Raw genomic sequence first — 26,642 nt, 5'->3', positions numbered from 1 at the left:
TTAATAGTACTAGCTCGAACGTCACATCAACCTAATACATGTATCCAGATTTTAATTTTGGTACTACTAAGGTAGACATTAGTTCTCGGTACAGGGAAAATTAAAGTGTTAGAAATACTTGAAGCTACTATCAGTCACTGCCGGTATTACTTTTCGCGACTCTGTCAAAGTATTATACTTAAAGTAATAAATACTACAGCTTGTACGTCAGTATAATTGTAGCCATCATGGAGAGCCGTGGAGCGCGCTGGGCAGCGGCGTTTGGGCTGCAGGGCGATGTGCTTGCAGCACAGCGTGAGCGCTACGAGCGTCTGAAGCAGCACATGGTGTTTCAGATCGACGCGACTGGCATCACTGACCCGCTGACTGCCTTCGCGGCTGCCAATGGCTCGCCTTCTGCCAATTCTTCAAGTTGGAGCCAATACTTCACGGACGAAACGCTGCTAGAGGAGATCAACACAGATCTAGAGCGCCTGTACCCTGCAGGCAACGAAAGTTTCTTCCAAAACGAATTGTACTTGAGCACACTGCGCCACGTACTCTTCGTCTGGTGTCGATTACATCCGGATGTAGCTTACCGTCAAGGCATGCACGATGTGGTTGCCGTAGTACTCTACGCCTTCCTACAGACTACCAAAGAGGGCAACACCGAGGAAGATCAGGTCAAAAACCTACCGAATCAGCCAGAAGCGGACACTTTCTTGGTGTTTGAAGCCGTCATGTTGTTCCTTAAACCGTTCTACGAGATTATCAAGACGAGACGCAACACTGCACGTGATAATGAGGACAGCAGGCGACTATTTGCCAGTTTCTCACTAAAGGAGAGTGAGAGCAGCAATGGACACGAAACACAACCAGCACTGCATCGACTATGCCATCATATCCAATTCGAACTATTGCAGCAGAAAGACCCGCAGCTATACTACCAGTTGCAAAACTTGGAAATTGTCCCAGAGACGTATTGCTTGAGGTGGATCCGACTTCTTTTTGCACGCGAATACGCACTGAAAGAGTTACTGTGGGTCTGGGATGCCATGATCTTGGACAACAGTCGAGCGGACGTTATTTTCCCAGTGATCAACATGACTGTCAAATCAGATAACGATTTATTGCAATTACCTAAGCTAGCCTGTAAAAGCGAAGATACGAACTGGACTGGCTTCCCACTGCTGCGTTATGTCTGCGTTGCGAGACTGCTGCAATTGTCCTCTGAGTTACGTCAATCGGATAACACTGGCTGTCTTCGGCTCCTCATGCGTACGTATCAAGGAGAAGAACTCGACGGAGAAGAGAATCGCGCTGTGGAACTCATGAATTTCGCCAAAGTTCTACAAGATCCAATGGCCGAAGAGCAACAACAGAGTGCCAGTGACGTGGCCAACTCTGATAAAGGATCTAGCTCAGTGAAAGTTGTCCAGTTTAAGGAAGGCTCGCTTGGCATTGTATTGACAGGAGCAGCAGCTCCTTACGACGATCGTTTAGCAGTGAAATCGTTTACAAGAGACCCAAATGCTACCGATGGTGTAGGACAAGCCGAAGCTAGTGGGAAAGTGCGTCTCGGTGATCTGCTTCAGTCCATCAATGGCGTTCCAATTGTAGGCGTGACGACTGAAGAAGTAAAGCGTCGTCTCCAACTCATCAACCGCCCGGTATACATTGGATTCTGCCATTGCAGTGACGTCTACGCTGCTGTTTCGGATGGTTCTGAAGCTATCGGATCTTCAGATGCTGCGGGGTCCTCGCCGAGGTCGGAAACTGCATTATCTGAGCTGGTTCTGCCTGTATTTTTACCCGGAGAGCTGTGTTACGCCAACGTTGAGACGAGTATGCAGAGACTGGTGCTTTCCCACGACGGATCATGCCAATCTCACTACATCAGCGGGAAGTTGTTCATCACGAACTATCGATGTTTCTTCACGCGTCTACTTGGCCGAGGAGAAATTGACTGGCAGATCCCGGTGCTGTCCATCACCTCAATCGACCGTATCAATCCTCGTGATAATTCTACAACAGCTGCTGCTACGCTCTCGGTGGAAAATGCGCAAGTTGCTCTTGGTTTCGCTCCAGACGACTCGTTCAAAGTCGTGATTCGCTGCAAAGATCTACAGGTGGCACGCTTGTCTATCGCTGACCAGAGCGAGTACAGCAAACTTGTCAAGTGCTTGAGCTTTCTGGCTTTCCCACAGAGTTTGCTGGATGCTTTCTGCTTTGCGTATGCTCCAACTGTGGCTCCATCCGAAGAAGTGCAATTCGACATTCGTCAGGAGTACAAACGTATCGGATTACTATCTTTTCCAGGACATCTGCGTTGTATCGACCAGTCGGTGACGTACACGCTCTGCGAGACGTACCCGCGACACCTTATTGTGCCTGCGGATATCTCGGACGTACGTCTCAAGGCAGCCGCTGCGTTCCGAGCTCATCAACGTCTTCCTGTGGTGAGCTGGATTCATCGCGGGAATGGAGCCACCATCGTTCGGTCGAGTCAACCGCTTGTAGGCTTGAAATCTGCACGTAGTGGAGAAGACGAGCTGCTTGTAACGCTGTCGTGCTGCTCAAGCAACAAGAAAGCGTTCGGACGTTATGTGATCATGGATGCGCGAAGTCAATTGGCTGCTGTGGGTAATAAAGCGTTGGGAAAAGGAACCGAGATCTCCAGCAACTATCGCGGCGCTAAACTGATATTCATGAACGTCGAGAACATTCACTCGGTTCGGCAGTCGCAGCTCGCTTTAGCTGCGACTTTTGAGCCTAAGAAGAGTGCGAGCGAAGATACGTCGAGCAGTTTTTACGGACGTATCGACAGTTCTGGCTGGCTACGTCACGTGCGTCTGGTTTTGGAGGCTTCGGTGGAGTTGGCGCACACAGTTCACAATGGTATGTCCGTGTTAACGCATTGTAGCGATGGATGGGACCGTACAGCGCAGATGGTGGCGCTGGCTGAGTTGATGTTGGATCCGTATTATCGTACTCTGCGTGGGTTCCAGATACTCGTTGAGAAGGAATGGTGTGCATTTGGACACCAGTTTGCTCTAAGGAGTGGCCACGCTCGCAGTGACGTCTCGAACGAGCAACGTTCGCCCGTGTTTCTGCTGTGGTTGGATTGTGTTTGGCAATACATTCGCCAGTATCCGACGGAGTGCGAGTTCAACGAGAGCTTTCTACTTACGCTGGCGGATCATGTTTACTCGTGCAAGTTCGGCACGTTCATGTTCGATTGCGAACGTCAACGGTGAGTATCTTTTCGTGAGTTATGCTGCTTGACTTGCATCTGACAATATTTTTCTTTGCATTTCAATTATAGGAAGGACTTTTTCGCTAAACATCGAGTGTTCTCGGTCTGGAGCGAGATCAACACTCAAAGCGAGCGCTTCACGAACCACATGTATGCACCCAGCGAGCAGGCGACCGTGTTGTCTCCCAGCACGCTCTCCAAGAACATCAAGTACGATCCAATTCTAAATTCTCACTTTTGAAGTTGCTCAAACTAAATTACGTTACTTCGTATTACAGACTATGGAAGGGCTACTTCTGTCGCTGGGATCCGACCGTCATCCCTCCCGTTCCTGCTTTCCAATGTTACTGAGGTGATTCGTCATCGTAAAACATCACCGTTTTCAATTCAAGTTCTATTTTTTTGTATAAATGATTTTTAGAATCTGAAACAGTTGTAATTATAACTAATATTACCGGTATAGTGAAAACCTCGCCAAAATTAAGACCTATGGCGCTTCCTCCTCCACCGGCGCTGGCCGCCATCGTGGCCCCGTGGGTCCTGGTGCTCATCTTCGTCGTCTGGGGATTCTTTCGTGGTCTCAACTGCTCGATTCCTCGTCCTGTTCGACAATCGAAAGAGACCAAAAAGCTTCGCGTAGGATTCGTACACCCTGACTTCGGTATCGGCGGTGCTGAGAACCTCGTTGTAAACGCAGCGGTGGCGCTGCAACAACGTGGTGCTCATGTCACCGTGTTCACAGCCCACCACGACGTGAACCACTGCTTCGAAGAGACACGTGGCGATGGACCGCTGGCTGCTCACGTGCGTGTACATGGCGATTGGCTACCCCGTACGATCCTAGGCAAGCTCTACGCGCTCTGCGCAGTAGTACGCGTACTATTCGTGACACTATGCATCGCCATATCCTACATAAACGACGTGGATGTGTTCGTGGTGGACCAAGTGTCGATTTCTATCCCGTTCTTGCGTGCGCTAGGCAAGCCCGTGCTCTTCTATGGCCACTTCCCAGACAAACTTCTCTGCATCCGCTCCGACTCGCCTTGGAAGCGTATGTATCGCATACCATTGGACTATTTGGAGGAGATCACCACCGCTGCGTCAGATATCATCGTAGCTAACAGCAAGTTCTCTCGTGAAGTCTTTCAGAAGGTTTTCCCTCGTCTCCGCTCGAAGAAGCTAGGCATCCTTTACCCACCGGTAGATGTAAAGGCTTACGAAGCCACCGCTGAGGCAGACGTACAGCGTGATTCAGGGCTTTTTGTGTCGCTGAACCGCTTTGAGCGTAAGAAGAATGTGGCACTAGCGATTGAAGCGCTCGTGGAGTTGCGTACCAGACTGCCGAGCGATGAGTTCCAGCGTGTTAAACTTATCGTGGCAGGAGGTTACGACCCGCTAAATACCGAGAACAAGGAACATCTCATCGAGCTCCAAGCTGTGGTTGTGAAGCATGGTCTTAAGGAGCATGTAGAGTTTCGTACTTCCGTCTCAAACTCCATGAAGCTTGAGTTATTACGCAAGGCTCATGGCATCCTGTATACACCTGATCGTGAGCACTTCGGCATCGTCCCTGTCGAGGCCATGGCATGTGGTACTCCTGTTATCGCAGTGAGTTCTGGCGGTCCGTTAGAGTCCATCGCTGATGGAGAGACGGGATTTCTGTGTCAGCAGAAGCCAGAGGCTTTCGCAGAGGCCATGGCGAAGCTGTGTGGACCTAAAAACAGCACCAAAGTCGTCGAAATGAGCGCGTGTGGCAGACTTCGTGCCCAAAAACTCTTCTCATTGGAAACTTTCGGGGATACTCTACTTGAGCTGGTGAACCAGGCTGTGTACGGTGAGAAAGCGGCGTAGGTTAGTGGAAATTGTGTTTGATTTCTAAAGATGAACTACTGTAGATACGCCTCCTACTTTTTAGACAAGTTTTTTTTAATGAGAAAAGTGAGAGTATGGACATTTAGCAGCCACAGAACAGCACCTTGCAGAAGTGAGCAAAACCAGAGTGTAGGCGAGTGTTGCGTTCTCGGAATCGCTTGGAACAACTCGAAGACGAAGCCGAATATGAGCTGTCCATCTCGCGGCACTGACTCACGTACTTCTGGAGCATTGGAGCGTTCTCGTAATAGTGTCGCGAGTCGAAATGTGTAGGTCGTACACGATCTCGGTTCATCACTTCTTGAACGGGTAGAGTGCCGGAGTCAGCGTGACGAGACTTTGGATTTACTGCGGGTAGCTTGAGATAGCGACAAATGGAGTTGCATCGATGCGACGAGAGGAACTTCTGGAAGCCGAGAACTCCAAGGTTGCCTTTACCGAAGTCGTGGCCGTTAAGTGTGTGGATCTGTGGGTCTGTATACAGATCTCCCACGCCCTGAATATCCACAGCGAGTAGTTCGTGATTCGAAGCTTCGTACGTAAAGTGAGAAAAAGCTTGTGGCGTGTTGCGTTCATCGTCGCTCACTGACCCAAAATTGTTGTTGTGTTTGCGGTATTCTCCCGGGATATACGCCTCCACTGCGCATAATGCACCATTTCGCTCAGGTAGCTCGAGCACCCAAGCTGGGATGAATTCGACACGCTTGGGTGGAGTATACGAGTTATATACTTGAGCGTAATGTGCGCAATGAGCCTGCAGTTCGATGTCTTTAAAATACGTCTGCGGGTCTTCGTCCGGGTCGATAGCCAGCTTAGCCACGTAGCTATCTGTATAGCAGCCACTATTGGACAAACTCACGGAGCTGTCCGTGCTCAGATCTTGCAAATGGTACACTATCCGAAGACTTCCTTTACTAAAAGGTGTCTCGTCCAGATTGATGAACACCTGCGTGCTGCTCCATTGGCGTATGGAGTAGTTGAATACGTGTTTAATAGCTAGTTCCGGACTCATTTCCCGAAAGTCCGGCGCGTGCGGAACAATGAGTGGTAAGCCTGCAACACAACTCCGTTAAAAACATATTTTTTTACTTTTAAGTTGCAATTATTCGCACCTTCCGTCCTTCGAAATGACATGCGTCTCCTCTGTGTGACTGTATTCTGCGTACTTGACGCCGGTGCTAGCGATGAAAATGTGAGTTCGTCCACTATGACACACTTGCGTCTACATAGCAATATTAAACACTCGTCAACATAAAAGTATCGACCCCAACCATTTTTTTATTTGCATACCGTTCATACTCCTCCTCCGTGATAAATCCTTCGTCACAGAGTGCTCGGAGTGTCGATATCCTAGCCAGTATGCTGTCCTGCAGGTTACCAGCAATCTCGCGTGTGCGCTCTAACTGTACGGAGCTGTCCACGCTGCTTCGGCGTCGCGTGGAGCCCACACTCCACGCGTATTGCTGCGACGCTGCGTCATCGTCGCTGTCGCTGTCACTTTGGCGCTCACCAGCCTCCTGTTTGAACAGCTGAGCCTTACGCTTCTCCGTAGGCGTAGCGGCCGATACTGTGTGGTAGAACCAACCGTTGCCGTCTTTGAAATGCACCTCTCCCGTCTGTTGGCCACAAGATGCGCGACGCGGCGGCGGAGTCATCGACAGTACAGCGTCCCGTGCCGCCATCGCTTGAAAAAGATCGCGACGAAACTGCTATGGAGAAAGCTGCGGACTGAGACCTGCAGGTGCAGTGCAGCAACGAAGACGGATATTTATTGCCTCTGCCACTTCAACGAGATGAAGCTGTCGGCTGGCGTAACTTCAGTCCAAAAATAGGAAAACCTGAGGTATGGCATATATAATATCAGAACTAGAATCGATAATAAATAAGGACGGGAAAATGACGAAATCGGCGCATTGTAAGTGCATTACTGACTTATCAAGATTTAAGGGCACTGTATAAATACCGACTGAATGTGCAACTGAGCGAGCTACCGCACTGTCATTGGTCAATAAGGTGCATTCGTGAGTTTCGTTAGCTGTAACTACAGACGGAGAGATGGATGGCCACCTTGGTGTTTGTCATTGCGAAGGGCGGCAAGGATGCGAGTGACAGAGAGCTGCCGACCATAGGCCGCGTAAATTCTGTCAATGGCAACGTCGCTGGTGAACCCCGAGCGTACAAACGTAGCAACGGCGTCCCAGAATACCTTGCGACGAGAATACGCAAATTTGTTGGCGCCGCGATCTGCTGCAGTGAAGGCTTTGGCTGGTTTCAACCCGCTTAAACCAAACTGGTACTCCCCCCAAAGCTCGTACAGGTCCTTCGGTCGCTTAGACAGCCTTGCGTGTAAGACTTCTGCTGCACACTGTTCTTCATCATCTGCAGCTGCCGCTACTGCATGTCGGGGATGTATCATGCGGGCTACAGGCTGTAGCGCAATACGTCGTACCACCGCCAACAGCTTTTGGTAGTCGCGTTGAGTTTCAGTGCGCGACGAAGAACCTCGTTCAAAACGTTGGCTGTCTGGCGCTGCATGCCGAACAGCTGCGAGTGAATTGATGCGAACTCCTTACGCGTGCTATCCACGCTAATGCCCCCGCTAGTGTGTTCGAGAGCACCGCTTTCGACAGCGTCTTCTCGTACTTCAACGAGCTGAAGCTGCGCACCCTCGCCAGCAACATGGATGGGTACACGCTCTACCGCATTTATAGATGGATTTCCTCCAGCATTAACGTAGGCATGCAAAATGCGCTTCTTGAGCGCAGCCGGTATGACTTCGTAATCGAAACTTCCGTGCGGCACCAAACTTGCCCAAATAAGTGGCAGTGCAAGTACACGTGCCACCTCGTCATTCATAGCCTCTTTAATCACAGGCCCAACTTGATGAATTAACACGTCGTCAGTGACAGTCTGTACTCCGTCCTTGAGTACGTAGCGACAAGGACCAAGCGGCCCCGCCAATGCCCCGGCAGCTACAGCGTCTGGATACGGTTGAGTGTTGTCAATGTACACATCGACAACACTCTTCCTTGTACGCCACCTTCCACGCCGATTAACATAGTCCTTAGGTAGACCACTTCGGCTACCGTAAGTAGCTGCACCTTTTCGCAAGCTGTGCGTTCCCAGGTTGCCTGGCTTCAGCTTGTGGAAGGTGGATCCAACGAAGATTTCTTGTATGAAGCGGCGGACGACGCGATCTCCATCCAGTGGATTGCCAAACACGTAAGATGATAATGACGTCTTTCCGGTCATCTCCACATGAACAGCGATGTTAAGAAGCACACAGACGCGAGGATCCATACTGCCTAGCACAATTTGCTCTGGTGCGTCGCGTTCTTCAGAAATGTTTTTAGACCACCGTAGTTGGCAAGTCAGTGTACCTGGGTGCTGAATACTGCAGGACAAGCTGTCAAACTGCAGCTTCATCATATCGTCAATACGAGCAATAAGATGCCATTGCATAGTGAGCACTGCACATACTAGATACCTCAGCACCCCCTTTGTTTTTCTGGAAATGACTTGTTCGAGTAGGTTGAGGAACTCTTCATACTCGATCGGACGCCTTGCTGCCGACTGCACTCCTTCTCTGCGAACCTCACTGCGTTTCACCTTCTTAATCACTGCGTTCACGGCCTCCGATCGAGTTGGGTTACCTTCATTACGGATAGGATCCCACGGGACCGTCCGTCGTGGCATGAAAGAGGAGATCGCTTTCTTAGCGTACTCCAAGGTAGATGCCCGGGCGTTCACTGGCTTCGCGTCTTCCGTAGGACTGCGGTCCCCAAAAGCGCGATAATTCATCTAATGGCAGACGTCGTCCGGTGTGATTTCCAGCAGCGCTTCTCGACTGAAGACAGTGCTAGCTGGGAAGTTGTGATCAGCTCTAAAGGCCATGAATTCACAGAGAATTGACTTGTACCGGCTTCCTTTCATTATACTTGAGCTTTGAATTGCGTTTCCGATTGTGGAAATAATATATTTCAATGCAACCGGAGGGAGGCGCGACTTACTTAACTTTTGGTTGCAACTGCGGGTAAGATATCAAACCCTCTGTTCAACTGATTTTGCAGTCGATACAGCTGCGTTTGGCAAAGTATCAGCCCCAGACCAGCCGGTACCGTCCACAAATCAAGCGATTCGCCAATGAAATAGCTTTCATGAGAAAAATACAACCTCGGTTGCAAACGGCCGGTTATGTACCTGTACTGTACGAATTTGTATTACAATACACCAGCAACTTTTGATTTTACACCGATTTGGTCTGAAACTCTGGGGCAGCACCAAGCACTTCAACATGGGTTTTCGTCAATCGAGTGTCAGTGCAGAAATTACGTCGAAGGAAGCAATGACGGAACGTCCGACGTTGGTCAGTGATATGTGCACCAAGGTCTCAGTTAGCGATCATGGTGCCACTTTCGTTAGCGCGATGGAAGACGCGGTGCTGCCAAGTGAGTTCATGATTTCTGCTCGCGTCAAGTGTGCGCGTTTCGTGCCTTGCTGGGTATCAAAGCGTCGATGGGTTGTACTCCGTGGCTCCAAGTCACCGATTCTGAGCGTGTATCGCCATGACCCACGACGCCCCGAGGACTGCGTGCCAGTTCGCATGCTGCTGCTCGGAGGAGACACTAGGATGAGAGTCGTGGGAGACAAGCGACTGGTGCTGGTGAGCTCGAGGGTGCGTAAGGATGACACGCTGTCACTGGAGTTCGACACTGTTGAGCAACGCCAAGTTGTCCACGAAACACTGAGCCGATGGGTGTCCCTTGCTGTGCTACTGCAGAGCTTGTCGATCCACGAGAGTATGGCTAAGACTCCCAACTCAGCAGTCTACCACTGTCACGACTGCGACGACCCGAAGAAGCAATTTGTGCTCAAACGTGTTCATCGATCTCACGGCCACAGTGAACTCAATGTGACTGCTCGCATCATGCAGTTGAGTCGAGAGCACCCCGAACTGGAGCAGTGTTTGCCGCAGTATTTCTACTTGTTCGAAGACACCAAGACTAGATGCGTCACTGTCGTCATGAAATATTACGCTGGTGGTTCATTGGCCGACAGAATCCATGACCGTGGACCTCTACGCGAAGCAATGGCTTGCAATATCTTGGTTTCTCTATGCCGAGCGTTGCAACTACTTCACGAAAACCAAGTGTTGCACTTGGATGTCAAAGCCAGCAACATTCTGTTCGATGATGCACCCAACGGCAACTTTAGCAACTTAAAACTTGTGGATTTCGGAAGTGGCGTGAACATTGACACTTGCAACATTACCGAGAAGATAGCAAACGCGGGAACTTATGGCTGCATGGCTCCCGAACGCTTTGACGGTTCCTGTGGACCGGAAGCTGACGTGTACGGTGCTGGCATCGTCTTGTATCTCATGCTGTCGGGATCGATTCCATTTTCTAGTTCAGACCCGTACCAGCTCCTGGCGCGCAATATGATCGGAGATATTAATTTCGAAGAGAAGATATGGCAACATGTTTCCCCACGACTACAATCTCTCACTGCCAGAATGCTCGCCAAGAATCCAAAGGAACGAATCACATTGGCAGAAATCCTGAGTCTATCATGGTTATCCCAAGAACCAGAATCCCTCGACAGCGCATCGGACGTTACCCAGCCCCAGTCATCCAATTGAATGTTCATTCTACCAGATCAAGAGACAGCAACGTGCTCGTCCGACTGTCAATGTGTTATTGATTCTCCAGACTATAATGGAGGAGACTTAGCCGTCTCGTACACTTGCAAAAGCGCGTCATCGCCACCCGACACTAGTCGCGATCCGGTCGAGTTGTACGCAACGCTCCACACCTAACAAATAGGATCTAGTGAGTCCAGATCTTGCAATAAATCAATAAAATGAATTCATTTACCTGGTCCGTGTGCGTATCGAAAGTCGTCAAGCAACGTCGTGTGCCAAGATCCCAAATCTTCACACGGCGGTCTGCTCCACTGTTATCGACAGCAAATAGACACAGCCACTCTATTAATTCAAAGGACGGATATTAAAACCAAGTTGGTAAAGCTCAGCAACGTACCCCGTAGCAAACTGTGTGCCATCAGGCGAGCAGGCAACGCTCAACACCCATGAGACGTGACCGGACAGAGTGGCAACAGCATTGTCGTGGGCCCTACATAGCATGAATATTAGTGCAAATCAAGCAAAAGCGCCCCAAATTACACTTGACGTACACATCATAGACATTGATGTGCATGTCATCCGACGCAGCAAACAGCTTTCCATCAGGCGAGTATGCCACTGAGCGCACAGGCTTCGTACGGTCTACAAAGTACCATACACAACATGAACTTCTTCGTTCAACACCCCGATCGCATATCATCGCTTTATACCTTCGTACTTGTGGACCAAAGTTCCGGTCTCGACGTCGTAGACCCCGACAAAGCCGTCGAATCCACCGCATGCAACATGTTTACCGTCTGGGGACTGCCGTGTCGTTCCAACGAGTTAGCATCTGTTGCCATTCACGCCAAATCCACTAGTATAACGTACGTAAGCGACGCTAAGCACAAATTTGGCCGAAGTTGCGATTTCCTGCACGATCTTCTCCGCCTTGAGGTCAAAGAAATTGACCTTGCCCTGCTGGCTACCTGATACGAGCTGGGTCTCATCCGGGCTGTAGGCCACTTGCCAGAGTTCACCGGGACCAGCATCGATGGTCTTCTCCACGGCACCCGACGCGAGATTAAGCACGCGAATCTGGCAGTCCAAAGAGCTGGTGACAGCGTGTGTGCCCGCCTTGTTTCCTACGATGGAGATCGTGCCCAGCACGTGACCTGGATACTGCTGCGAAATGGACACGCCATCCTCCGTCACATCCCTATCGCAGCAGTGAAAATGGTCAGGAAATTCCTTTTTACATTTGGTCAGTACTGAGGACGCACCAGGACTTGGCAACTTCGTCCACGGATCCAGTCAAAATCTTGTCATTGGACGTCCAAAATGTGCTCCAAATGCCGTCGCTGTGTGCGTTCGGGAACTGAACAGAGGCCCGGTACTGTTGGCCGTAATATACAAGCGATTAATGGTGTGGCTTCAGGCTGTACTCGCAACAGCTATCGCCTCCAGAGACACTTACGTTCGCTCGCGCCGCCATGTCCTGCCTGCAATTGAATTTTACGAAGTTTTTTGTACCATGCCGTAATAATTAAAAACGTTTTTAATTTACAAAATTTGGATCCGAAATGTAAAAATTAAAAAAAGCGAATTTATTTAGAACCGTCTCGTTAAAAACATAGAAATGATTTTATTTGTAAATTAAAAACAGCTATTGAGAATTGCAAGTTTCGTCATTGACGAATCGTCAATGACAGTGTACAATAATTTCGTTGGGATCAGATTGGCAATTTCTGTCGATGCTGCGCCGGACGCTGCCTTCGCTGGGCGCTTATAGCTGGAAGGAGCTGCCTTATGTTACCGAGTGTCCACATGTGCTACAAGTTTTAGACATTGCCATCCCACGGAGGATTCCACCACGTGCCAAGTTGCCGACTTGTGTGTTTGTACACGGCGGGTCATGGCAACGTGGAGACAAGAGCGGAGGGCTAAATCAAGACATTGACGAGGCTTTTGTACACGCGGGCTGCCTGGGCGTCTCGGTAAATTATCGATTATCGCCAGAAGTGCAGCATCCTGAACATGCCAAGGACGTGGCTGCTGCAGTGACGTGGTTACACCAGAACATTGCCAAGGTGATTGATATCCAGCTGATCTAAGGCGGATTCTTCATTAACTAACGCACTGTTCACCCGTTGGCAGTTTGGTGGTGATCCGAACAAGTTGGTGCTAGTAGGTCACAGTGCTGGTGCACATTTGATCATGCAGATCTTGGCCGATCCGCAATACCTGAGAGCAGCAGGGATGGAGCAACCAGTTGACACCTTTGTCAAGGGAGCTGTGGGTATCTCGGGCGTGTATAACATCGTACGTCTTGCCAACACGTCGTTCTACGGAACTCTCGTAACGAATCCTCCGTTTGGTGAACGCGTCGAGCAGTGGAGAGAGGCTTCGATAGGAATGACAGCCACCAGAGTCGGGGCTACCTCACCACTCACCAAGCTGCCTCTACTGCTCATAAATGCTCAAGAAGATTTCCACTTTCAGGAAGACGCACAGGAGCTCGAACGGTGGCTAACTGCTGCGGGAAATGTACGTTTTCATAGGACTACCACCTTTTGGTTTCCAAGTTGCTAAGAAATGCTGCGTTCATACTACAGACCTCAATCCAGCGCCACAGCATTCCCAATTGCAATCACTTTACTATCGTCGAGCATCTAGCTAACAATGATCCTGATTCCAACCCGACAATGCAGCTGATCAAGGCATTTGTAGCAGAAGTTGCAGACCCCGGTGAAATCGCTCCTCTCCTCTAATCATAAACGCCTTTAACTAAAAGTAATACAATCCCCCGAAGCAACAAGTGAAAATTTTGGTATGTTCATTGACATACGTATCTGCTGTCTTTTACGCATCTGTAGCTGCTCAGACCAGCTTCCGCTCCGTGAAGGCGCGCATGACGCAGCCAGATCCGGCTTTGGCCACCAGCTTCTGGTGCCAGTCAAGCATAGCAGCGCTCTGCGACGCGATGCCCAAAAAACGCATAATGTACTTCATTAGGTTGTCCTCCAGCTGACTGGGAAGTGAATCGATAGTGCGCTGCATCTCGCCTTTGTTGCAGGCAACAAGTGCCGCCATCACCACCTTCGCATTCTCGTCCTTCATCGCGTCGTTCTTGGACTGTAGCGGCGGGTCCTCCAGCGCCGCGCGCACTGCCTCCTCGTTCTTGCGCTGCGCTAGTAGTCCCTGTACTTGCGTAGCGCGGGCCTGTACGCCCGCTGCGATCTGAGCCTCGTCCGCCATGTTCACTTTAACTTCTCTTCGACTTTGTATGTGTGAGGGCGTATAATTGTTGCGGTGCCAAATCTGATACCGTGTTTGACGGGTGACGGCAAATTGCTTCAACTTGCGCGCAAAATGCGCAATGCAACGCGCTTGATAGCAAGCGCGGGGCATGCAGCAGAGTCCCCACAATACAAGCACGAGATTGTAGCAATTAAATAAAATTCGATGTAAATAAACGGTTTAAAAGTGTTACTATCTGCTGCAGTCCGATGTAGTGTCGTCGGTGTAATTCCTATCCGAACGCAGGTTGTCTTGCATTGACGGTTCAGCTTGTAATCGTGGAGCTTAATCCACTTTCTCAGCGCGACTACATGATGTTGCAGATGATTGGGATTGGTAGAAAGCTGTACGAGCGGCCTCTGCTGTCGAGAACACGTCCACACACCAGTGCATTAGCCTTCTTCTCACAACACATACAGTCTTGCAATTGCCATTCTACAGCAGCAACTTACACTACGACCATGGGGCGATGGCGTTCCAGTAGAATCTGGTTCTGCGCGCCACAAGCAGTGCACTGGAACATCGACCCATGCGTGGCATTGCGCACCACGTGTGTTGTGCCGCAGTTGCCGCACTTGTATGGCATCTCAGCCTGGAAAACAGGCTGCGCTAGTGCCACCGCTTGGCTTCCTTGGTCGTACTGGGCCTGTAGCTGGCGTGCCACCTCCTCGTCACGCGACGTATCATTCTAGCATCAACCATTAAGCGTTAGATACTGCAAATACAGTAGCCACCTCGTGTATATACTACACATGAATGTTCATTGGAGCCTCCTGGGCCCGCAGAAGCTGCGGATACATAGGCTTATTTCCTGGTGTGGTCATGTTGTGTTCTCTTCTTTATTCGTTTTTACGCTCAGAAATTCTCAGCGTTTAGAAACATCCAATCAGAAGCCGATCTGACACTGCCAGCGTCATCCCAATCAAATTGTATCGGAACTTCCGCTACAATTGATTCGGAAGTCCGGAGCCATGGTGTTGTTGGATCTGGTTGGCCAAGTCGAGCGCCTCGGTGTCGGCATTGCTGTGGTAGTAGCTGTGCTCGGAGCGCTTTATCTTTGGCAACAAGCTGTGGGCGATGTCGGTGCCACGAAGATGCTTCGCGACTTTAATCTCGTGCGGGTGCTCAAGCGCACGGACACGGAGTTGGCACTTTTGGGCAATTTCAAAAGCGACAACCACAAGAAAGCAGCAGTGCTAATTATCCAGACTGCTGCAATGGATACGGGGACTCTGGATCGGCTGCTGACGGGAATGTCGTTACATGAGATCCTGATAAACGATATCTACAGCACATTTCATGGAGATGTATCGCGCGACGTCAAACCTTACAAGGTGAGGGAGGAGAGACGGCATTAGAACGTGGACCATGTGCTGACGGCGTAACCACTTGCTTTGTATGGATTCGCCCAGGTTAATTTGATCTACCCGGCGACGGAGCGTCACGTGCGCAAGCACACGGACCAGAACTTTCACATGGTGGTGGAGACCAAGGAGGCGTATCGAAAGATCACAAAGCCGTTCATTGATAACATCCCTGTGGAGAATATTGAGTGGGTCTATAACATCTTGGACCAGTAAGTGCAGCTGTATGTTGTAGACGCAGTTGGGAGACATGGTTACGTGTTGCTTATCGCAGCAAGAGCGAGACAGAGCGGATCATATACGAAGACACGCACCACCGCAACGGATTCGTTCTGCTGCCCGATTTTAAGTGGTCAGACCCGTCAAAGGTAATCCTACTCATTGGATCTGATATTTCTATGAGGGTGCTGACTGGGCTCTCTGTTCTGCTTGCAGCTGGAGTCGCTCTACTGCTTGGCCATTGTACACGATCGATCGCTGCGATCGCTTCGTGACCTTACTGGCTCGCATTTGAAATTATTAAGGAGCATCCGGTACCAGTTACAGCTGCTTCCTTATACCCTGATCTCGCCAAAAGCCTCACGTATAATCTTGTCTTCTCCAGGAACGCTAGCCTTGAAGTTCTGAACGTAAAGTTCGGCGTGGACCCTAGCTCCATACGCATGTACTTACACTATCAGCCAACTTACTATCACTTGCACGTGCACTTCTCGCACGTCAAGATGAATCAAGGTATGCTTCATCAGGTACTTGCATCATTCGGTAGAAGACTGGCACTAATTTGCGATAATTGTGAGCAGGAACGTTCTCTGGCAAGGCGGTGCTGCTTGAAGACGTGATCTACAACTTGTCGGTCAACAGCGACCATTACAAGAACGCAACACTTTCATTTGTAGTCGGCGAGATGCAACACAAGCAGCTGTTCGAGCTCTTCCGCGAGAAGCATATCATTTAACCTCGTAGCTAGACTTTCCGCACGCGCAAACTGCGCGTCGCAGCACCAGCTCCGTGCACTCCTGACGCCACCCTCATGGGATCGTGCCGTGTAGGTGCCCCCAGGAGTGTACATGAAGTAAACTGCGACTGCTTGATAATAAAGTCCATTCGTCCGCATGTAACGTCAAGTTGCCCATCTCACAAGCATACAAAAGTTAAGTCTAAGTGCATCGGTGGAACGAACAGCCTCCATCGCCGGAAAACAACGGTCGGGTGGCTCTTGCTGGAGAACTTGCTCTGAACCCCTCAAATCCTCGAGAAGAGAAGAAAAACTGGCAAGCCACCGAAAATGACGCTCCTAGAGAAGCTTTTGGGCAGCACGCTGGTGTCGAGGCGAGGCGAGACGTCCACCGAGGAGGCGCTGGCGCACAAGACAGTGGTGGGGCTGTATTTCACGGCCAGTACGTGCCGTCCGTGCCGAGCTTTCACGCCCGTACTGGCGACTGTCCATCGCAACATGACGCTGAACGCATACAAGTCGCTGCCCATGAAGGACCAGCTGGACGTGGTGCTGCTCTCGATTGACCGCAGTCCCGTGGCCTTCCACGACTCGCTCCTGCAGACACCGTTCCTGGCTGTTCCGTTCCACCGGCGAGAGGTCGTGCAAGACCTGTGGAAACGCTACGATGTGAAGACGATCCCGACGCTCATTTTTGTGGACGCCAATGGCGACGTAGTCGAGCGTGAGGGCCGTTGCTTCGTTGAGGACAACTACATGGATCTTCGCAAGATCTGGGACCATATCTCGCCAACTTTCCAGACGTCTCCGGGCCCAGAGGCCGCCATGCCGTGAGTGGTGTCTGGCATGTAGAGTAGGTCACAAGTTCATCTTGAAAACGTTGATTATTCAACTCAATTTACATCCACTGCATTTTGCCTGATTCGCTTGCCGAGGATTAAGTGTTGCTACTCACCGCGACTTCGTAACATTTGGTTGATGCATGGTACAGTACGATATCTGCTCCTAGCGAGCAGATTATTCTTTGTGTGGGGACGAATACTTGACAATCCTTTGCTTGAAATCATTAAGCATACCGGCAAGAATAGCTCTTGTCATAGCTACTGTGCAGCCGCGGGAATGAAAGCGTATCCAGAGTAGAACCGACTGGCCTCGTTCCGAATGTCACTTGCTGGTACCGGTACGGTACAGTGCTGAACAGGGTGTTTACTGAAGTAGTAAAAAGCACTCTTGCGATCCAGCTGCAAGGCTGCTGAGTATCTTGGTGATTAAGAACTGCTCAGACTACATGCCATCTTGTGACAAGACTTGTAGGCACATGCAGGAGTGGAAGACAGACGAGATCGACGTTGTCTTTGTTGAAGTCAGTTGAAGCCCTCACTCCGCCAATCACTAGCGTTAAAGCGTCCAACAAACCATTTTCATCCAATCACCGCTCCAGTTCGCACCGCTTCGGTTCCAGTTGCACACTCATCACCTTGATTCGCAAAACTGAGACTTTGTTCCCTCCAGCAGAGAACAGCACTTAGGAATCACCGCCACTCCATCTTTGGCCATGGTCCCCTTTCCATCAGCTAAGAAGCATCGCGGCCCTGTGCTCGCAAAGCCCGTGGACGACGATGACATCTACGGCACTTTCGACGGTCGTCGCCAGTCGTCAGTGTCCAACGATCGCTCCGGCTCCAGAACGGGAGTATTGCTACGCGTTGTGGCCATCACTGGCCTGGTCCTGCTGGCTGCAGGATACGTAGCCAAGTCGAACCCAAGCTCGGTCGTCACTAAAGTTAAAATTCAAGAGCAGGAAGCGTCGATCGCGAACGCAACCGAAATCTCGGTCCCTGATTTTCATCAACAGTTTGTCGACAACGTGAATGCTCGTAATATTCGCGAGTACCTGCACACATACTCAAGCGTCCCACACAGCTGTGGTACTGAGCAGGACTACAAGACCGCATTATTCACTGCCAAGATGCTGGAATCATTCGGTATCAAAGCCGAAATCAAAGAATACTATACGCTCTTATCGACTCCAGTACGTCGACACTTGGAGATTGTGCAGCCTGCTGAAGCCGCGCGTGAGCTGAACCTGACTGAAGTTTCGATTCACGGCGACACATGCACCAACGACGATAGTGCGTTGCCACCTTTTGTGGCATACGCTGCAACTGGCAACGTCACATCTTCGATCGTGTTTGTGAACTTCGGGAAGCCAGCAGACTTCGAGTGGCTTAAAGCCAATAACGTCTCGCTTGAAGGGAAGATCGCCCTGGCCCGATACGGTGGCAACTTCCGCGGTCTGAAGGCTATGGCAGCCGAACAACACGGTATGGTTGGCGTGTTGATCTATTCGGACCCTAAGGAGGACGGGTTTGTACAGGGCCTTGTGTATCCGAATGGTCCGTGGCGTCCTGAGGGTTCATTTCAACGAGGTTCACTCACATACCTATCGATGGCTGCTGGTGACCCGACAACACCCGGTTGGGCCTCTACCGAAGGTAGCTTCCACATCCAATACGAAAAGGTAGATACTATTCCGCACATTCCAGCGTTGCCATTGTCGTACGGTCAAGCGCAATATATTCTACAGTCTCTAGGAGGCAAGGAAGCGCCTGAAACATGGCAAGGAGGTCTCTCGCTGCCTAGTGGCTATCGTATCGGTGACGACGAGGCAACTGTCGTCAACTTGGACATTGAAATTGACAACAAGATCGGACCTATCTGGGATGTTATTGGAACGATTGAGGGCTCCGAAGAACCAGACAAACTCGTTCTCCTGGGTAACCATCGCGATGCGTGGGTCTGCGGTGCAATTGACCCCAACAGCGGCTCTTCTACTCTTCTAGAAATTGCTCGTGGCTATGGTGAGCTCCTAAAACAAGGTTGGAAGCCCCGACGTACGCTGATTATCGGGTCATGGGACGGTGAAGAGTATGGACTCTTGGGCAGTACAGAATATGCTGAGGACAATGCTGAGCGCTTTAGGAACCAAGCTGTTGCGTACCTCAACGTGGACTCCATTATGGGTCCGTTAGTCAGTGCCAGTGCCAGCCCAGCCATTGCTGAGTTTCTCTATCAAACAGCGAAGAACGTACCAGCCAACAAGTTTCTCGGAAACGAAACCGAGAAAACGCTGTACGAGCAATGGGTCAAGCAAGCAGCAGCTCACCGTGAGCATCTTAACGGAGCTAGCGACGGAACACTTGGCCCTGCTCACTTGATCAACTTCATGGGTTCTGGCTCAGACTACACAGCGTTCTATCAGCATCTCGGTATCATTTCAGCAAACCTGGGCTTCTCATTGGCACGTGCTCCGTACGGAGTTTACCACAGCTCCATGGATAGCATCAGATATTCGGAGTTGTATGCTGACCCCAACTACGCTACTCACATCACGACTGCACAGTGGTGGGGGCTACTGGGCTTACGTCTTGCTGACGATCAGATTTTACCCTTCGACTTCACTACGTATGGGTTTGTGATGACTGAGGATTTGGCTGGCCTTGAACAACAAGTTGCTGGACTAGGAGTGGACTTCAGTGACTTGCACAAGGCTATCGCGCGGTTCACAAGTAGCGCTACCACTTTCCACGCTGGGCTCGCTGCATTCGTGTCGAACGAGACCCTCGCTGCTAGTTCCGATGCTCTCCGCTTGTGGAATGACAAGCTGGTGTTGTTGGAACGCCATTTGATTACTAACGAGGGTTTACCTCATCGTCCATGGTACAAGCACGTCATTTTTGGTCCTGGGTTCTATGAGGGCTATGCTGGAGCAGCGTTCCCGGGCATTTCGGACGCCATCGCGTTCAATGATGATGCTGATACCATTCAAAAACACGTCGACGAGGTGGCTCGCATTGTAGACGATGCCGCCACCTACTTGCTGTAGGAAAAATATCTGCAATTTTAACGATATTTCTGTTCAAAATCTTGTTTTAACAGTTAAAAAAACAAGTTGAAGCTGTCATTTTCCATCTTTCATCCAATACGGCTTACGTTTAAACCAGCCATGAAGTATCATTCTTTAATCGGAGATCTAGGATCGACAATGGAGATTCTTCAAGTGTTGTGGTCGGTGGAGTTCATCTTTGCACTGGCCGCGATGCTGCTGAGTGGGTTGTGGTTCTGGCGAATGTCCATGGCGGGTCTTGGGACCACGAAGATGCTCCGCAATTTCAACCTTGTCCGTGTGCTGAAACGTACCGACACTGAGTTGGCACTGTTGGGTGAGTTTAAGAGCGACAAGCTGAAGAAGGCGGCCGTAGTGATCATCCAGACAGCGGCCATGGACGCGGGGGCTTTGGATCAGCTGCTGACTGGAATGTCACTGCATGAGATTCTGGTGAACGACATCTACAGCTCGTTCCAGGGAGACGTCTCTCGCAATGTCAAGCCGTTTAAGGTACGGAAAAGGCTGTACTAATACTTGTAAACAGCAACAAAAACATAATTGTTTTTTTGGCCAGGTGAATTTAATATATCCTGCGACGAAGCGTCACGTGCAAAAGCACACGGACCAGAACTTTCACATGGTTGTGGAGACCAAGGAAACGTATCAGACGATCACGAAGCCGTTCATCGTTAGCATCCCTGCAGAGAACATCGAGTGGGTTTACAATATTCTGGATCAGTAAGTACAATTTGACCGATTGAAACTGTAGATATTTGATGGAATTTTCCAACTGCTTGCTCGTTGATTTTCAGCAAAAGCGAGACGGAGCGTGTCATCTATGAAGATATGAGTCCGCGAGATGGATTCATTTTGCTGCCTGACTTCAAGTGGTCGGATCCTTCCAACGTACGTGTTTCTTGTGAGTGACAGTAGGTAACGTTAGTAGTGCTCTAACACTGTGTGGCTTTGTTTCAGTTGGAATCGCTTTACTGCTTGGCCATCGTGCACGATCGATCACTCCGATCGCTTCGTGATCTCACGGGCTCACACTTGAAACTGTTGCAAAACGTTCGGTATGTTTTTTCATGTCTTGCTTATGAATTGGCATTCTGTAAACTAGAGATGTTGCTATGCAATAGGAAGGCAAGTCTGCAGGTGTTGAGCTCGAAATTTGGAGTCGAACCAAGCTCGGTGCGCATGTATTTTCACTATCAACCAACATACTACCATCTGCACGTGCATTTCTCTCACGTCAAGATGATCTTTGGTGAGTCATTACTGTAAATCCGACGCATTCATTTATAAGGAGGCTCATTCTCTCGTATCATTCACACAGGAACGTTCTCAGGCAAAGCCGTGTTGCTGGACGATGTGATCTACAATTTGTCTGTCAACGGCGACCACTATAAGAACGCGACTTTGTCCTTCGTGGTCGGCGAGATGCAGCATAAACCGCTGTTCGAGCTTTATCGCGAAAAGAAAATCATTTGAGACCGTGGCAAAAGTCCGGAAAAATAAATTGGCCGGCAAATTTCAGTTTTAATGGCAGCTTAATCGATATTTTTAAGTCTGCTGAATAAACAGTTGATAATTTGCGGCAAATGGATATTTCTCGTTTTGCACCCGGAACGCAAGAGGTTAGCACAGTTATTTGACTCAAGCCGTCTTCATTGAACATGGGGAAATTAAAAACTCGTGTCGGCAGGTTCTAAATGATCTCGTGGTCGAGCGTGGCCTCAGTGAGTGGCAAGTTGTGAGTGGCGCTCGCATCTCGACCGCCTCCGACGAAACTGTCGACGTGATCTACGGCTATGCGCTGACCACGAGTCTTCAAGAAGAGCGTATTGACCGCAAACGTAAGCGGATAGCAAGGAAATTTGCCAATAACGTCGAGCAGCCAACGTGGAGCTGCTTCTTAATACTCTCCGCCGTCTCCTCTCGCGCGCCCCCAACACTCAGCGTAAAGAGGTGCAATTTCACCTTTAATGCACTATCACTACATGATGCTAACTGGATGTATCATTTTGACAGGCTTCAAGAGCTGCAGCAATGCGCTGACGTCAATGAACCCCGCGGCGTATCAACAATTACCAAGCGAACGCTCCTGTGCCTCACAGACGCAGCTAACATCAGGTAGAGCTCAAATTCAAACACATACACATACGATACTTTCCCAGCTATCACTGTGCATATTAACTTGCTACTCTCTCCAATTGTCCGCACAGCTACTACGCTCTCCAGGCTCCAGCAATCTTGCCATGAAGGTCATTCCCTCGTGTCAGTGACACAAACTCACAGTTGAAGTTCAGAATAGTGACTAGTAAAACACGATTGCGAAGCGATCACTTCAGTTTCCCCCTTGCATCGAATATCGTCTCACTCTCTTACGTTCCCATGCATTTATCAATGCTTTCGTCATTGCCACGAGCTTCTTTGCTGACTGTTGGACGCACCCGCTTCGTGCGAAGTCATGTAAGTCGCTCCGTGACGACTATCACTCCTGGAGCATCGACAAACATCGACCGTCCTCTACCTCTTAAAGGTATCCGAGTCGTGGAGTGTGGCCACCTCATCGCTGGGCCTTTCGCTGGAACAATTCTGAGCTACTTTGGCGCCGACGTGATCAAAGTAGAACCCCCTACGGGTGATCAGGTGCGCGACTACCGCGAACTCGACTCAACCAAGACGTCTCTGTGGTGGTATTCCCTCGGACGCAACAAGCGATCCGTGGCTATCGACATGAAGAAGGAAGAAGGTCGGACGTTGATCAAAGAGCTAATTGAACAGAGTGACGTGCTCATTGAGAACTTCAGACCTGGTCGCATGGAGAAGTGGGGACTTGGACCTGACAATTTTGAGAAAACCAATCCGAAACTCGTGTACACTCGGGTGTCAGGCTTCGGACAGGATGGACCGTACTCCTCTAGACCGGGTTTTGCGTCGGTGTGTGAAGCCATGGGTGGGTTCCGTTATGTGAACGGCTTTCCGGATCGTCCGCCAGTTCGTCCGAACCTCAGTATTGGAGATACCATAGCTGGTATCCATGCTGCACTTGGAATCGTCATCGCTCTTCTCGGTCGTGAGAGAGGTGGACTGAGCAGCAAAGGACAAGTGGTGGACGTGGCTATCTATGAGTCCATGTTCAATCTGATGGAGGCGGTGGTCCCTGAATATGACTATTCCGGCTCCGTCCGGGAATGTTCGGGGTCTACAATCACGGGTATCGTGCCTTCCAACACGTACGTCACTAAGGACAAGAAGAACGTCGTTCTTGCGGCCAATATCGACTCGTTGTTCGTAAGACTCATGAACGCTATCGGTCGTGAGGACATGGCGTCGGACAGCAAGTACCGCACGAACGGTGATCGTGTCGAGCACCAAGCTGAGATTGACGCTGCGTTGGCTGCGTGGACTGCTACTCAGGATATTGACACGGTAGTGTCAGTGATGGAGAAAGCTGCTGTGCCTGTGGGTCTCGTGTACTCTGTGGAAGATATGGTGAAAGACCCGCAGTACCAGCAACGTGGCATGTTTGAGGAAGTGACGATTCCGGATGGAGATGGCACGAGGAAGCTCAAGGTGCCTGCGATTTTGCCGAAGTTGAAGGACACACCGGGTGTCACGCAATTCGCTGGACGTAAATTGGGGCAAGACACACGTCAAATATTAAAGGATGTTCTCGGTCGCTCCAAACAGGAGATCGACCGCCTGCTGGATGAAAAAGTGGTGTTTGAGTCGTAAATGAAGACAAAAGTAAAGGGTGGATAAATCTTTTGCAGCTCGAAACGTAGAGCGGCGGACGGCTTAATCTGAATCTGAAAAATTGCTGTCCTCCGACTCAGGTTGTCATTCGAAGGTAACAGAAGTCTCTTGCCCGACTTTCTTCTTTTCGTGGCGGGCGAAGTTTTCAACTCTTTTACCGCAGCGTCAAACGTCGTTGTGGATCAAAAGCACACAAACACTTTTCAAGCACCCACTGAGCATCAGAAAACTCCCAGGATTGCTTTAGAAACGTTTCGTTCTGTAAGTGATGCATGACAGCCAAATCTTGCAAGTTGCTCCACGGCTTTCCGTCTTGTCACCGACTCAACCACACACATTCCAAAAGAATACACATCTGCCTCTTTGGTTGGTTCGCTGGGGGTTTAAGTACGTGCTTTCCAGCGCACATCTCCCTGGACACCACCCCTCGGTCTCGACTCATCCGAAATATAGCTCAATCCGTCAGCATCGCTTCGCCATTTTCTCCAACGAGAATCTGGTTGCACTTTAGGTCGCTATGAATGATATTGCGCTGGTGAAGAAAAAGCAGGCCTCATTTAGTAGCTTCCTTGCAAGCAAAGAAATAGTTCGGCCCACGAAAATAGGCGCCGAAGAATGAAACGGTGTTTGGGTGCTTCGCCTTTTCCAGATGCGAGCCTCGTGCCAGAACGACTTCTTGTCATCCTCTGAGAAGGCTTTTACGCGCTTGATGACAACGTCAGCATCAAGCCAGGTTCCTTTGTATACTTTACCGGAGCTTCACCCACAAATGCCTCCCAGTTTCGTCGAATTTCACGCTCGTCAATCAACAAATCTGCGTTCTGTCGAACACCCTACCGACTGCTCTGGTATTTGAGTCTCGATTAAGGTAGCGATGTCGTACCGATTGTTTTATCTTGCAATATCTGCTGCTCGGCGCCCTGGGGGTCGAACAAATACACGTTCTCGAGAAGAAGACGAACACATTCCTCTTCACCATTGAATGCTACTCTAATCAACGGTGTCCGTTTTGCCTTATCTGTGCAATCCACTAAAGTCCGTAATATATGACACGCCCCCCTCCGCGGCAAGGTAGAGTGGCGAACGTCCATCAAGCAGCTTCCCATCAGCGTCATCATGGCGTTTAACGAGAGGTTCTGCCATTTGCAAGCTGAGCGGCTGCTGCTAGCGGGGTCCAACCAAAGCGGTTTTGTTTGTCCTCTGACACCTTATACTTCAGGAGAAGCCATGCGGCGTCCACGAATGACGCGTAAAGTAACGCTGAGTTCTCGACGATATTGATGTCGTGACTGTCTTTCTCAAGTAGCAACCGCATTACACGCACGTGTCCGCCTTTAGCAGCACCGATCAATGGCGTCCATCCCTGGGAATCCACTGTATCAGCAGCTCCGGATTTTAACAGCTTCGCTTCCGTGGCAGTATGTCCAAGACAAGATGCCAACATCAGCGCTGTTTTGCCATCATAAGACTTGGCATAAATGTCAGCTCCGTTGTCGAGGAGAACACTCACAATATTCGTTTGCGCCTTCCCCGCTGCAACCATCTCCGCTGTTTTATCGTTCAAGTTGACGTCCGCTCCACTGTCAATTCGACCTTTGACGGCTCGAACTCGCCCGAACAAGCTGGAAAGCATTAGGGCGTTTACCCCTTTGACTACACATTTATAACAGCTCCTTGTTCCACTAACACTTCAATGGCATCCATGCCCATTGACCCAATCAGAATTGCGTGGCAAGCAGCTTCCGTATTCAAGAAGCTGAGGATGTTGCCGACGAGAGTCGACACCAAGCATTTCATTTAACTCTGCTCTCCACACGGTGTGGAAGCTGCTGGGCAATGACACGATGTACGTCTGTCTCGTTCACCTTGTACAAGAAATCACCGACAGATGTCATACGGCTTGTCTCGGCTTGACCCTTCAGTGCACGAACCACGGCACCGTCAATATCGTATCGCACTGCTTCTTCCCAGGCTCAATCCCATAGGTCCATTGCCGAAAACCTCAGCGTACGTGGTGATCCCCTTGTCCAGATCATCATCTTTATTCTGCTGGAACTTCTCGCGCACAACTCGCTGACGTCGGACTTCGTCGATCTCGAAGGAAATAGGTCAAGGCATCTTCCGGATCAATAGCGTCGGAGAAGACCATGCCGTCTACGCTCAGTCCTCCGAAAGAGAGGGAAAGATCTCCAGCCTGCACCTTGTTCTTCAGCTCTGGATTATAGATGGTGTACCGTGATCAATCACGCCGTTTTTGGACGGCACAAGTTGCACCCCCAGCTTCTCCTTGGCAGGTAGCTCGACGATCACGATCATGGGGCATGTGTCACCGTCTCCTCCTGGCGCCGACTCGATCTGTTCCTCTCTCTGAGCCACATACCGCTCATGCCTTCTCGTCATTCTCATTGGTCGCGAGCTCGCACGTCCTACAGGCCCACGTCATGGCTCGATTAATCTAACTGAGTCCCACTACTATACGATCCGCGATCCCTCTCACGGACCGTCGATCGCTCAGAAACACACCGTACTAATAGAATACTTCAGAAGTAGATGGAAGCTCGCTGATAGCGACTGTGTAGCAGGCAACTCGACGAGACTCCTTGCGCCGTATTACAAAATCTGAAGATTTTCTTGATAAGCGC

At 50.2% G+C, this 26,642-nt stretch overlaps 14 protein-coding genes across 14 annotated transcripts; 8 read left to right on the top strand and 6 right to left on the bottom strand.

The window, feature by feature from the left end:
- Positions 1 to 227: 227 nt before the first annotated feature.
- Positions 228 to 5,086, top strand: PITG_00299 (alpha-1,3-mannosyltransferase, putative; the record flags this gene model as incomplete). The annotated part of the gene is made up of 4 exons (XM_002908871.1): positions 228 to 2,877; positions 2,923 to 3,232; positions 3,305 to 3,445; positions 3,721 to 5,086. 4 exons carry the CDS (start codon positions 228 to 230, stop codon positions 5,084 to 5,086), a joined length of 4,467 nt encoding a protein of 1,488 aa, XP_002908917.1.
- Positions 5,087 to 5,430: 344 nt separating this feature from the next.
- Positions 5,431 to 6,810, bottom strand: PITG_00298 (uncharacterized protein; the record flags this gene model as incomplete). The annotated part of the gene is made up of 4 exons (XM_002908870.1): positions 5,431 to 5,444; positions 5,546 to 6,160; positions 6,220 to 6,329; positions 6,398 to 6,810. 4 exons carry the CDS (start codon positions 6,787 to 6,789, stop codon positions 5,431 to 5,433), a joined length of 1,131 nt encoding a protein of 376 aa, XP_002908916.1.
- A 338-nt stretch (positions 6,811 to 7,148) lies between these two features.
- Positions 7,149 to 8,908, bottom strand: PITG_00297 (uncharacterized protein; the record flags this gene model as incomplete). The annotated part of the gene is made up of 4 exons (XM_002908869.1): positions 7,149 to 7,436; positions 7,550 to 7,803; positions 8,209 to 8,442; positions 8,761 to 8,908. The coding sequence occupies 4 exons, from the start codon at positions 8,906 to 8,908 to the stop codon at positions 7,149 to 7,151; spliced, it is 924 nt and encodes a 307-aa protein (XP_002908915.1).
- A 544-nt stretch (positions 8,909 to 9,452) lies between these two features.
- Positions 9,453 to 10,748, top strand: PITG_00296 (protein kinase, putative; the record flags this gene model as incomplete). Its single annotated transcript, XM_002908868.1, has 1 exon — positions 9,453 to 10,748. The coding sequence occupies one exon, from the start codon at positions 9,453 to 9,455 to the stop codon at positions 10,746 to 10,748; it is 1,296 nt and encodes a 431-aa protein (XP_002908914.1).
- Positions 10,749 to 10,765: 17 nt separating this feature from the next.
- PITG_00295 (uncharacterized protein) lies at positions 10,766 to 12,225 on the bottom strand (the record flags this gene model as incomplete). The annotated part of the gene is made up of 8 exons (XM_002908867.1): positions 10,766 to 10,921; positions 10,984 to 11,062; positions 11,149 to 11,241; positions 11,303 to 11,393; positions 11,462 to 11,555; positions 11,622 to 11,949; positions 12,014 to 12,108; positions 12,208 to 12,225. The coding sequence occupies 8 exons, from the start codon at positions 12,223 to 12,225 to the stop codon at positions 10,820 to 10,822; spliced, it is 900 nt and encodes a 299-aa protein (XP_002908913.1).
- Positions 12,226 to 12,484: 259 nt separating this feature from the next.
- On the top strand, positions 12,485 to 13,501 carry PITG_00294 (carbohydrate esterase, putative; the record flags this gene model as incomplete). Its single annotated transcript, XM_002908866.1, has 3 exons — positions 12,485 to 12,820; positions 12,888 to 13,277; positions 13,346 to 13,501. The coding sequence occupies 3 exons, from the start codon at positions 12,485 to 12,487 to the stop codon at positions 13,499 to 13,501; spliced, it is 882 nt and encodes a 293-aa protein (XP_002908912.1).
- A 109-nt stretch (positions 13,502 to 13,610) lies between these two features.
- Positions 13,611 to 13,988, bottom strand: PITG_00293 (uncharacterized protein; the record flags this gene model as incomplete). Its single annotated transcript, XM_002908865.1, has 1 exon — positions 13,611 to 13,988. One exon carries the CDS (start codon positions 13,986 to 13,988, stop codon positions 13,611 to 13,613), a length of 378 nt encoding a protein of 125 aa, XP_002908911.1.
- A 349-nt stretch (positions 13,989 to 14,337) lies between these two features.
- On the bottom strand, positions 14,338 to 14,830 carry PITG_00292 (uncharacterized protein; the record flags this gene model as incomplete). The annotated part of the gene is made up of 3 exons (XM_002908864.1): positions 14,338 to 14,392; positions 14,483 to 14,718; positions 14,783 to 14,830. 3 exons carry the CDS (start codon positions 14,828 to 14,830, stop codon positions 14,338 to 14,340), a joined length of 339 nt encoding a protein of 112 aa, XP_002908910.1.
- Positions 14,831 to 14,985: 155 nt separating this feature from the next.
- Positions 14,986 to 16,507, top strand: PITG_00291 (scavenger mRNA-decapping enzyme DcpS, putative; the record flags this gene model as incomplete). The annotated part of the gene is made up of 6 exons (XM_002908863.1): positions 14,986 to 15,364; positions 15,443 to 15,606; positions 15,669 to 15,762; positions 15,830 to 15,927; positions 15,999 to 16,126; positions 16,195 to 16,507. 6 exons carry the CDS (start codon positions 15,125 to 15,127, stop codon positions 16,347 to 16,349), a joined length of 879 nt encoding a protein of 292 aa, XP_002908909.1.
- Positions 16,508 to 16,679: 172 nt separating this feature from the next.
- On the top strand, positions 16,680 to 17,183 carry PITG_00290 (uncharacterized protein; the record flags this gene model as incomplete). The annotated part of the gene is made up of 1 exon (XM_002908862.1): positions 16,680 to 17,183. One exon carries the CDS (start codon positions 16,680 to 16,682, stop codon positions 17,181 to 17,183), a length of 504 nt encoding a protein of 167 aa, XP_002908908.1.
- A 702-nt stretch (positions 17,184 to 17,885) lies between these two features.
- Positions 17,886 to 20,235, top strand: PITG_00289 (glutamate carboxypeptidase, putative; the record flags this gene model as incomplete). The annotated part of the gene is made up of 1 exon (XM_002908861.1): positions 17,886 to 20,235. One exon carries the CDS (start codon positions 17,905 to 17,907, stop codon positions 20,233 to 20,235), a length of 2,331 nt encoding a protein of 776 aa, XP_002908907.1.
- Positions 20,236 to 20,875: 640 nt separating this feature from the next.
- PITG_00288 (uncharacterized protein) lies at positions 20,876 to 21,729 on the top strand (the record flags this gene model as incomplete). Its single annotated transcript, XM_002908860.1, has 5 exons — positions 20,876 to 20,952; positions 21,057 to 21,144; positions 21,214 to 21,315; positions 21,426 to 21,474; positions 21,575 to 21,729. 5 exons carry the CDS (start codon positions 20,876 to 20,878, stop codon positions 21,727 to 21,729), a joined length of 471 nt encoding a protein of 156 aa, XP_002908906.1.
- A 915-nt stretch (positions 21,730 to 22,644) lies between these two features.
- PITG_00287 (formyl-coenzyme A transferase, putative) lies at positions 22,645 to 23,979 on the top strand (the record flags this gene model as incomplete). Its single annotated transcript, XM_002908859.1, has 1 exon — positions 22,645 to 23,979. The coding sequence occupies one exon, from the start codon at positions 22,645 to 22,647 to the stop codon at positions 23,977 to 23,979; it is 1,335 nt and encodes a 444-aa protein (XP_002908905.1).
- Positions 23,980 to 24,454: 475 nt separating this feature from the next.
- Positions 24,455 to 26,400, bottom strand: PITG_00286 (uncharacterized protein; the record flags this gene model as incomplete). The annotated part of the gene is made up of 5 exons (XM_002908858.1): positions 24,455 to 24,532; positions 24,598 to 24,686; positions 24,884 to 25,018; positions 25,180 to 25,653; positions 26,235 to 26,400. 5 exons carry the CDS (start codon positions 26,398 to 26,400, stop codon positions 24,455 to 24,457), a joined length of 942 nt encoding a protein of 313 aa, XP_002908904.1.
- Positions 26,401 to 26,642: the final 242 nt, after the last annotated feature.

This window comes from Phytophthora infestans, genomic scaffold (genome assembly GCF_000142945.1).
Source record: "Phytophthora infestans T30-4 supercont1.1 genomic scaffold, whole genome shotgun sequence".
Classification (NCBI taxonomy): domain Eukaryota; phylum Oomycota; class Peronosporomycetes; order Peronosporales; family Peronosporaceae; genus Phytophthora; species Phytophthora infestans.
This window is presented reverse-complemented; position numbering and strand designations above follow the sequence as displayed.